At 35.9% G+C, this 11604-nt stretch overlaps 1 protein-coding gene across 3 annotated transcripts; it reads left to right on the top strand.

Annotated features, from left to right (window-relative positions):
• The first annotated feature begins 591 nt into the window (after nucleotides 1-591).
• LOC306846759 (retinol dehydrogenase 8-like) lies at nucleotides 592-8649 on the top strand. 3 transcript variants are annotated; one of them, XR_013782108.1, is made up of 7 exons: nucleotides 592-874; nucleotides 3764-3925; nucleotides 5600-5779; nucleotides 5974-6067; nucleotides 6414-6597; nucleotides 6743-7111; nucleotides 7396-8646. XR_013782108.1 is itself a non-coding variant. In XM_079380352.1 (6 exons), exons 1-6 carry the CDS (start codon nucleotides 766-768, stop codon nucleotides 6968-6970), a joined length of 957 nt encoding a protein of 318 aa, XP_079236478.1. In that variant the 5' UTR covers nucleotides 592-765; the 3' UTR covers nucleotides 6971-8649. The 3 variants fall into 3 exon arrangements, 1 of the variants encoding a protein (XP_079236478.1); XM_079380352.1 differs by having other exon boundaries at nucleotides 6743-8649; XR_013782109.1 differs by lacking the exon at nucleotides 5600-5779 and having other exon boundaries at nucleotides 742-874; nucleotides 7396-7714.
• Nucleotides 8650-11604: the final 2955 nt, after the last annotated feature.

The raw sequence follows: 11604 nt of genomic DNA on the forward strand, positions 1-11604 counted from the left end.
GGGAAAGGTCTATTAGATCAGCACTGATCGTCATGCGAGTTAAAGCTGCATGTGTTGTATTAAGTTTTACCAGCAGGTGGCAGTACAGACTAATGCAATTACTAAGAGCTTTAATCATTTATGAGTGTTGAAAATGTTTATGGTCATTATATTTACTCTTAGATAATACTGAAAATAAAATGAATGTAATAAAAAATAACAATGATAATAACTAAGTCGCCATTTAGGCCTATAATTAAAAAAAAAAGAATAATGATGAATTCAATCAGCAATTTATAAGTGGAGGATGGTAAAGCAAAACCAAATTCACTTTAATTAATTACTACCATAAATAACAGCATTTTAAAATCATGTTCACTCAATAAACTGAACTAACAGACTAGAAGGCGTGCAATAATGACATTTGGCCTAATTAAATAGACTTAATTAAAACAGATTACTTTTAAATGTTTGTTGTTTTACTTGTTTTATTTATTTTATCTTGCCTTAGACCCCCCGCCCTCTCCCCCAACACACACACACACACCTCTCCCCTTTGCACTCACAGCTCGCAATGCATCTGACTGCCTTAATCTGTTTGTTTTTCAAAGCAGTACAGTAAACGCAGATGCTCACGTAAGCATGCGTGTTTACGTCCTCCTTTAACTAATCGATTCTGTCTGCCATGTGACCGCATAACCCGCTCACATGAGCGCCGAGTTGCATGATCCGCTTTAAGTTTTTTAAAGTCCGCTGCTACAGCTCGCAGCTGACACAGGAGTTGCCATGGCGAGCGGCGGCGAGCAGAAAGTGGTGCTGATCACCGGCTGCTCCTCTGGGATCGGACTGCGGATCGCCGTGCTGCTGGCCAGAGACGAACTGAAGCGTTACCATGGTAAACGCGCTCATTTGCGTTCTAATTCCTTCAGCGCTCAAACGTCTATAGAACGTTCTAGTTTTGCTTAGAATATTTTAGAACATCCTCAGATTCTAGAAGTTTACACATGCTTACAGTTGCTATTAATCGATTGCATACAAGTCTTCTTTTGTAACGCAACTGTTGGACATTTTCATTACATAACACGCTTGATAATTCGTTTGTCTCTTCATCCCCAACCGCAAGATTATGCATTCATTTTTCTCTAGCTGAACCCAAAGGCTCTTTATTATCATGTGAAAGCGCAGTTTCCAGGGTACGGCTCCGCAAGGATACCGCTTGCCAGGCGGAGATCATAAAGAGACTGCCAGTTCTCTTTCAAGTGACTTCTCCAGTACAAAGCTCCCTTTATGGCTGTGAATTGTAGACCGCTGCCCTGGTTTAGTGCCGTGTCTAATGCGCCCATAGTTCACACACTGGAATGAGTGTTAGGAGAGGGACAAAGTTTGAGACCTGTACAAGCGAGGGTCGTCTGAAGACTTCATCTGCACTCGGTGCTGGGCAAAACCATTGGACGTTTGTTATCTCCCAGTCAGCTACATCCAGAGACTCCTTAATGCCAATCAAATACAATGCATTCGGTTCGGCCTTTGGTGGATTAAGAGATAAATCTGATCTGTACTCTATATAGTACATTATGTTGTATGATGCTTACTGTACACTTATTGATGTGCAGTCCTGTAGCCAACTTCTACATTACACTTTAGTTTTACCTTCTTCTTTATAGCTTTGGTTCATTATTATAGTAATTTTAACACAAAGTATGGGGGCTGTTGAAGTCCCCTTTTTTACTACACGAAAGGGATGCTTTTAAGAAAGCTAAAACGAAGACGTTAAAACGAAATACTATCAGAATAGGAACTTTACCATTCCACCCTCTTCTTTCCTTCTTTTTCATCTTTTAAATGAATTCCGTTTGAACTTTGTTCTCATTCGTAGAGTATTGCAACAGTGGATTCATGCCGAAAAACAAAATCCTCTGAGATTAAACATTTCATTGGTTCTGGTTATAATGAGGAGCAGTGATATATGCCAACTTCAAAGAAGCCAAAAATCCAATTACAAGAGAGAGCGACTCATTCAAGAATGTTTAATCTGCCTCAAGACTTACTCTGAAACGACAGCTTTCACAACGAGGCGGTTGTTCTCGCAAACACTTTTATGTTGTGGCCTAGTTTGGCCACACATGCTTTGTGTGTCGTAAGAATGAATTTCTTCTCTCATCAAGTCCAGTTTACGCTGCATAAATACATCTAGTTTAAGCAGACAGGAATGCAGATTTCCTAGCAGCTGCGTCTCCATCGTCACCTTACATATGCATTACAGTCTACTCATGCTAACTGGTTCTTGTCAACAGCAGCTGTGCTGATCACGGATGCTGTCTGTTGATAGACGAACACTTTGATCCGCTATCTGTAAAATCAGAGATGATTTAATCAGCAAATTAAACATCAATATACGCAAGGTGTGGTAGTGTCACAGAGACAGACTGTTAAAGTAATGCCTGACAGCATCAAAGAAGCAAAGTAAGCCTGTGATATCGTAAATATTGCAGTTCAAACTGAAAAATGTCTTTATTTATTTAGCAGACACTTTTATGCATAGTGACTTATAAATGAGGATTACAACAAAGCCATTCATGTTAAGGAGGTAGTAGACAAGTGCTGCTATACAAAGTACTACACGCTAGAAAAGAGATGAGTGGGAAAAAATCATTATATATATATATATATATATATATATATATATATATACTACCTTACAAATGTTTGGGGTTTGTAAGATTTTTTTAATGTTTGTGATAGAAGTCAATCATGCTCTTCCTTTTAATCAAAAATATAGTAGAAAAATTCTGAAATAATATTGATATTTAATACAACTATTTTCTATTGTAATCTATTCTGAAAATGTAATTTATTTCTGTGATGCACAGCTAAATTTTCAGCATCATTACTCCAGTCTTCAGAGTCACATGATCCTTCAGAAATCATCCTAATATGATGATTTGCTGCTCAAGAAACAGTTGTTATTGTTATTGTTGTTGTTATTATCAATGTTAAAAACAGTTGTGCTGCTTAATATTTTTTGTGAAAATCTTGGAAGGTTTTTTTTCCCAAGATTCTTTGATGAATATAAAGTTTAAAAGAACAGCATTTATGAGAATATAAATCTTTTGTAACTCCGTAAATATATCTTTACTGTCACTTCTGATACATTTTTTTAATTTTTTTTTTATTGTACTGACCCCAAACATTTGAATGGAGTACAACTGATCACTGATATCACACTGTTGACTGGATTTCTAATGTTTTTATAAAGATAACCAAATCCAACTAAAGATTTACAGAATGATGATGTTCAGCAAGCTTATTATTACATCTGGGATTGGCGCTTGATTTAGGTCAGTGTCCCCACAGATGTTCAAAGTGCAAAGTGCATTAAAATGTTAATCTCTTTAGCTTATCTTTCTGCCATAGTTTAATTAAGCAACACTTACCACTGATTAGATTGAGTGCTTGGTTTGGGTCAGCATATATGTCAGCGCTAAAAAAAGATAAAAGGGATCAAATTAAATCAAACTGCAGGACAAAGCGTCTAAGAGTCAACTCAAGTCACCTTTATTTATATAGCACAATAAATGATACAGATTGTTTTGAAGCAGCGTCACAGTAATAAAACAATTGGTGATGAAAACTTCTTCAAATATGAGACAAATTCAAAAAGCAGCTTTAAAAAGACATTATTCAACTCTATAAAACCTCTACACGTAGCTATTAATCTTTCATTTTTGTGTATTTACTGTTATTCTGTTGATGATAAAATGATTCTCTGTCACTTGTCTTGAAGTTATTGCCACAATGAGAGACCTGAGAAAGAAGGACCGGCTGGTGGAAGCGGCGGGTGACACATACGGAAAGACCTTGACACTGCTGTCCTTGGATGTGTGCAGTGATGACTCAGTCAGGCAGTGTATTGACAATGTAAAGGACCGCCACATCGACATTCTCAGTGAGTGCACAATGCCTTTGACCTCTTATAGGCTTTTTTCATTCTGCAGGGGAAATCCGATATTTTTTAGATGGGCTGTTCAAAAAAATGGGCTTGTATAAAAAAATTTTTTTTTAAACCACTGGTTGCTATAGCAATGAGACTTGTGTAGTTTCACCTTGCAATGTTTTGCCTTTGATTTTGTTCCATTATCGTTGGTTATTGCAAACAATAAAATATGCTTTTGGTACAGTTAAAGGGATAGTTCACCCAAAAACGAAAATTCTGTCATCATTTACTCACCCTCAAGTTGTTCCAAATCTGTTTGCATTTCTTTTTTCTGCTGAACACAAAAGAAGCTATATTTAAAAATGGTGGTAATCAAACAGTTGTTGGCCCCCACTGACTTCAATAGTATGAAAAAAAAATGACTATGGTAGTCAGTGGGGACCAGAGACTGTTCTTCAAAATATCTTCTTTTGTGTTCAGCAGAACAAAGAAATTTGCACAGGTTTGGAACGACTTCAAAGTGAGTAAATGAGAGAATTTTCATTTTTGAGTGAACTATCACTTTAAGAGAGTATTGTGGACTTGCAAAAAAGCAGTGACTAATGGGTTCATGTCAGTTAACTGTCCTCTGTGGTCTTTTACATCCTATACTTGCCATTCAAGACACATATTTAGAATTTATTACGGAAATGATATAGGTGATATTGAGTAACAGTTAAAGTACTTAGATGTGGTTTACTATGTCAACACATCAACTTTTTCAAGCACAAATAAAACATTAAAACGAATGATTTGAAATGTACCTTAAATAATTGCAATTATTAGCAACTGCACTTTTGAAAAGAGTACATAATTGTTAAACATTAATCAAAGTGTACTTTTTTTAATTGCACTTAATTTCATTCATATAATTTTATATATATATATATATATATATATATATTAAAGATATATGATATAGGCTACTTTGAGATTTGAAGTGCACTACAAGTCCAATCTCAAGTATGCTTGTTTTTCATAGGGGTTCACTATCAGTTCGATTCATGTTTATTTGTATTGCGCTTTTCACAATACAAGCAGCTTCACAAAAAATTAATGTTTAAAAAATGAAAAATACCTGTACAGTTCTAAGATTATACAAATCATGCAGTTAGTTAACAATAAACACTTTAAAGCAGTGATTACATGAAGTGATTAATGGTCACATAATGACCACCTGTTGTTTTTGTTCTTGACGAAACACCTATTGTATTAACCCGTCACATGACGAATAGAAGAGACACACAAATCCAATCCAATCCTATTTGACTGTTCAGACTCGAACGCATTAACAAAAAACTTTAATAGGATTTCAAACGAGTCCACATTCGAAGGCTTGCATCGGGCTTAAACTGATTGGATTTCATGTTTTTAGCATGTTCAGACTACAAAAAAAGAAACTGAGTTGGACAGAGCAAATCTTTTTTTTCTGCCTATGAACACATTTCAGCAGAGGTACAAATTGTTCAGTCAATTTAATGTGACATAATTTGAGAACTGATATTACAGATGACCAGATAACTAGAATAAGCGTGTGCTGACTAGTATTATTTGAAAGATATGTGGTCACTATAGATTAATACTAGCCTAGTGCCTCAGGGAAAAGTCAAGACCACAACCACCCATCTTTCCTCTCTGATTTTCCAGTTAATAATGCAGGTGTGGGTTTGCTGGGCCCTGTGGAGAGCATCAGCATGGATGACATGAAGAAAGTGTTTGAGACCAACTTCTTCGGAACTGTGCGCATGATAAAAGAGGTCATGCCGGACATGAAGAAGAGGCGAGCCGGCCACATTATCGTCATGAGCAGCGTTATGGGTCTGCAGGGTAGGATGGACACACCAGGCTTTAGAGGGCTGACTGAAACCTTCTGTGTCACACAGCTGAATGCTTGACAGTCAGAGGGACAATAGAGCCATTCAGAGTTATGCACTTAGCTGAAGAGCATTATGACAGCCAGATATGGCACATATGGTTTGACACATGATCACTGAATATGTCTCTGTTGAACTCATCTGCAGGTGTGGTATTCAATGATGTCTACACGGCCTCTAAGTTCGCCATCGAGGGCTTCTGTGAGAGTATGGCTGTGCAGCTGCTCAAGTTTAATGTGAAGTAAGTGTAAAGTCTATGTGTGTCAAGTCTGACTTTTTTAGCATGAAAAAGTGAAAACCATAAAACCATAACAATGAACATATCAATGAAATATCAAATTGCGATGATGTGAGGGGTGATTTTTTCAGCTAATTAGAAAAATTCAGTATCAGACAGAAGTAAACTGTAAAAAAAAGTTGAGCAAACTTAAAAGTTTAAGGCAACCAGCTTCAGCAAATATCTGAGTTTTGGTTTATTTACATGGCACTACAAACCTGTTGTGCTCATGAGACTTGGTGTAAACAGGCACTTTATTGTCTTTAAAGTGTGCTATGGTGCTAATGTAGTATTCCTTCTATACTCCCAGAGTATCTCTGATTGAGCCAGGCCCAGTGCATACAGAGTTTGAAACAAAGATGATGGAAGAGGTGGCCAAGATGGAATATCCTGGAGCAGATGCAGACACAGTCAGATACTTTAAGGATGTGTACATACCATCATCCATCGATATCTTTGAGGCACTGGGACAAACCCCTGATGACATTGCTAAAGTATGTATCACTGTTTGACTACAAATATACGAACGCTATACATTGCATTGAAAACAAATACTAATTTGCCTATATTACTCCACAGATTTTCATTTATACACTAAACCTATTACTATTATTCTCTTCTTAATTACTTACAATCCAGTGCACCAAGAAAGTGATTGAATCCAGCCAACCCCGATTCCGGAATCTGACCAACAGCCTCTACACACCCATTGTGGCCATGAAATATGCGGATGAGACCGGAGGACTCTCAGTGCACACTTTCTACAACCTGCTCTTTAACTTCGGCTCACTTATGCACATCACCATGAGCATCCTCAAATGCCTGACATGCAGCTGCCTGCGCAGACGCACCATTTCTCCTGACTGAAGAGGGCAGAGGCTCCCAATTCCCTCAGTTTACAAAAGAACTGACACAACTCAATGCAACAAACAGAAGAAAACAATACTTCAAAGGAATAATCCACATTAAAACACACATGAATAATTTGGATTTTTTTCACATAATCAAGTGAGTTACTGTCAAAGCAGACATTGTTTTAAAGGAGTCAGCTGGTTTAAGTTATTACCATGATAGTCAATGTTGGAGAATTTTTGCGTTTACGAAAAAGAAAAACTAGTTCATGAAATCAAACCATACACCATGACAGACCATTCCAAAAGCTAATTGTGATGCTTATGATGGTCATGATTCAACTGAAAAACAATCACAAAGCTGCCTTTATTTGTACTAATGATTTAACAAGTAGGCTAAATGTCTGTTTAAATCTTTCCCCGCCATTGACGGAATCCCAGCTTTCCGTGTTTTCGTATGGGAGGAGGCACTATTAGACATCTTCTGAAAGAGTACTGGATCAACGTCTGGATCCAAACACGACTGGCAGAGACCCATCTGGGAGCAGACCAGTCTGAAGCTCGGAGGGCAGAGGACTGATGTAGAGGTCTACGCTCCCGCGATATATTCACTTTGTCCACCCGCTGGCCGCTTTGAATAATTTTCTTCCAGACCCAACCATTCCCGCTAAATTTAGATCTCGTTTCCAGAATCACACATTTAAATTTCCTCTACTGAAAGAAAGAGAGAGAGGCTAACAAATAAAAGTGTAGTCTGCACAAAAATTGTATTTGTTATTTTATTCGTCTTGTCAAAAGACTTTTGACAATTTAATTTTGTAAGGCACAAAATTCGTTTAACATTTTGCTGGCAGCAATTAAAAATAAGGAATACAATTTTTGTACAACATTTTTATTTTCGCTGTGACACTTTTTTCCTACTGTGTTGGCAACAGTAGGAAAAAAAGTGTCACAGAGAAAATAAAAATGTTGTACAAAAATTGTATTCCTTATTTTTATTTGTCTTGTCAGGATACAAATCATTTAACATTTACAACACAATAGGAAAAAGTGTCACCCAGAGAAAAAAAATGTAGGTTGTACAAAAATGGCCTATTAGACTAATTTTATTCGTCTTGTCAAAATAGTAAATTCGTTTAACATCTTGCTGTAAACACAGTAGCATAGGAAAAGTGTTTCAGAGAATAAATAAATAAATTCGACATCTATCATTTAAAATGATAGGCTAAGCAAAATATAAACAAATGAGTTGAACGTGCTTCAAGGACAGCGCATCCACACTTTGCTCCATCTTTATTCTGCTCTGTCACTCATCACAACCTGCCTGCTCTGTCTGAGGGCCGTATATTCATCCCCAGTAAAGCCTGCTCTGAGGACCGTTATGTACATGCATAACAGTCCACGTGCAGGCTGTACCTGCGCAACGTCGGGAACGGGAGATTGTTAGACCGCCCTCTCCCGTTCAAATTGCACCAGAGTTACCGACTGCTACCGCGTTTTACTCGGGAATTTAATCCTGTGTTGCAAGAAATCTGGTCGGGTCCCGCGGACGGGACAGCAGCGGTAATGCAGCCCTCTAGACTGATGCATTGCGTTGAAGTTTTTTTTTTTTTTTTAGGACTGACTACTGAGGAGACAAAAATAGTGCTGTCAAACGATTAATCGCATGCAAAATAAACGTTTTTGTTAACATATATGTGTGTGTACTGTGTATATTTATTATGTATATATAAATACAAACATGTATGTATATATTTTTAAAAAAAGTTATATTTATATATTAAATATATTTTTATATAATATAAATTATATGAATATAAATATAAACATATAAATACATGTAAATATTTTCCAAATATATACTGTATGTGTGTGTCTTTATATATGCAAAATAACAGTAGACACATATATTGTGTAAACAAAAACTTTTATTTTGGATGCGATTAATCGTTTGACAGCACTAAAAGTATAACAACAAACTTGGGAAGACTGAGGACTGTGAAGTTTAGGTAATGAGAATATAGTAAATTTGGGTGTTGTGAGGAACTGGGATTTTTGACCAAAGGTCTGTTTTACAGTGAGGAAGATGAGAGGAGAGTAAATGAGTGGGAAAGTGTGGAAAAGGGAAAGAATGTGAAAAAAATTAAAAGGAAGAAAAAAGAAACATCCAGCATTGGAGAATCAGAAAGTGAAGGAAGTTAAGAGAAAGAGAAAAGAATGACAGAGGGTATAATAAACGTCGTTGTTAGAAGGAGACGGAGGAAGAAGGAAAGTCTACCTGATTAAATTAACAAAAATAGGACAGATTTGAGAAGTGAAATATGCAAGGATTCCAGGAGATGAGAGCTTGCTAATTGAATGTAATAATTGGAAAATTGGAAATTTGCAAGGGGGTAATCTAATGAGTTCCCATTAATGTTAATGTAAGGGAACTAGTGGAAAACTTAGATGCGAGAAATGGAACAGTGTCAAGTGTAAGAATGACGAAAGGAGTAGAGAAAAAGGAAACCTGTATGAATTGAATTTGAGGGATAAGACCGCTTAAGATCTTAAAAATAAGTACCAAATCAGCAAGTTGAATCAAATGTTCCCAACTCAAAATAGAAAACTTAGTTAATATGCTACAATGATGAAAATTGTTTGTTTTTTATCCAAGACCTTAAGAGTTTGTATATAAATACTTTCTACTGGTTTAAGAAAAGACCTACATGTTTGAGTCCAGGTAGTCATGCAATATGTGATATGGGAAATAATCATTGAATTCATGAATAAAACTGCTGCTTCGTTAGTCAAACAATTTCTAATAAATCTGAAATTCGCTAAATTAAATTTCGCAATATTTACCACTGCACATGTTTTTTAAAAGTAAGTTGAGAATCCAATAATAATCCTAAATATTTAAATTCATGTACTACCTCAAGTTTTTGTTCCTGAACAAATACATCTGCTTTCACATCATAATCTGGCCTTTTAGTAAAAAACATACAAACAGTTTTTCTGACATTAAGATGTAAACATGAATTGATAAACCATTGTGCAACTTGATTCATAGTGTCCGTCAATATCTGTGCAGCCTGTTGTTGACGTTTTGCATGTACATACAGTCAGGTCAATAAATATTGGGACATCGACACAATTCTAACATTTTTGGCTCTATACACCACCACAATGGATTTCAAATGAAACGAACAAGACGTGCTTTAACTGCAGACTGTCAGCTTTAATTTGAGGGTATTTACATCCAAATCAGGTGAACGGTGTAGGAATTACAACAGTTTGCATATGTGCCTCCCACTTGTTAAGGGACCAAAAGTAATGGGACAATTGGCTTCCCAGCTGTTCCATGGCCAGGTGTGTGTTATTCCCTCATTATCCCAATTACAATGAGCAGATAAAAGGTCCAGAGTTCATTTCAAGTGTGCTATTTGCATTTGAAATCCATTGTGGTGGTGTATAGAGCCAAAAATGTTAGAATTGTGTCGATGTCCCAATATTTATGGACCTGACTGTACAACACAACATCATCCGCATACATTTGACAAATAACATCTGGAGGACATACATTTGGTAAATCATTTACATACATACTAAACGATAATGGTCCTAAAATAGAACCTTGCGGAACTCTAATATTATAATCCAAGTAATCTGATGTTGCGTTTATAACCCGTACACATTGTTTTCTATTTTCTAAATAAGATTTAAACCACATAACGGCCTCTCATGATTTACAGTTTCAAAAGCTTTCTTAAAATCCAGGAATACAGCACCAACTACACCTCCTTTATCCGTCAAGGATTTAATATTTTCCAACATAAAACAAATTGCCGTTTCTCTAGAATATTTTTTTCTAAAACCGAACTGCATAGGGTGAAGAGAAAAGGCACTATTATCAAGATATGTAATTATTTGCGCCGCTACCCATTTTTCAGCGACTTTCGACATTACAGGGAGAATACTTATTGGTCTATAATTACTAATTTCTGTATAACTTCCAGATTTATAAACAGGAGTCATTACTCTAAATTTCCACGCAGAGGGAAACATTCCTTGTGTTATCAATAAATTGATAATCTGAGTTAGTAATTCTTTATGAGTTTTTAAGAAAAGAGTATCTAATCCATATATATCTTTAGCTGTTGAATTTTTAAGTGAACTAATTATTCTATCAACTTCTCTATTTGACACCTGCTTCAGAGTAAACTTAAGACAAGACACCATCCATCAATGCAATACAAGGAATATCCAGACAAATAGACTAGGCAAGAACACTTTACATCTAAAAAATTATTATTAAAAGTATTTGCTATCATAGCATGATCACCAATTCGTTTTCCTTCTAACGCTAGTTCTATATTTCTCACAGATTTTTTATTTTCCTGTTAAATTTCTCAGATTTTCCTATATCAATTTAGTATTTCCTTTTCCCTGCTCTATTATAGAAATATGAAAATTTGCTTTGCTTTTTTAATCTTATTTATTACTCTATTTCTTAAATTATTAAAATTTCGCTTCTCACATTCCATCTTAGATTTTAGTTTCAATGCGTTATCTCTTTGTTTCATAAGTGACCAAATATTTTCATTTAACCAAGGTAGGCAATTTTTCTTCCTTGGTCTACTTTTAGCTTGTCTCTTAAAACTATTCACA

The sequence above is a fragment of the Barbus barbus genome (assembly GCF_936440315.1).
Source record: "Barbus barbus genome assembly, chromosome: 3".
Taxonomy (NCBI): domain Eukaryota; kingdom Metazoa; phylum Chordata; class Actinopteri; order Cypriniformes; family Cyprinidae; genus Barbus; species Barbus barbus.

Bases quoted from the DNA above. Each gene is read 5' to 3' on its own strand.
- LOC306846759 (XM_079380352.1), top strand. From the start codon at position 766: ATGGCGAGCGGCGGCGAGCAGAAAGTGGTGCTGATCACCGGCTGCTCC. The intron at 875-3,763 runs GTAAACGCGCTC...CTTGTCTTGAAG, and splicing joins CGAACTGAAGCGTTACCATG to TTATTGCCACAATGAGAGAC. The intron at 5,780-5,973 runs GTAGGATGGACA...ACTCATCTGCAG, and splicing joins CAGCGTTATGGGTCTGCAGG to GTGTGGTATTCAATGATGTC.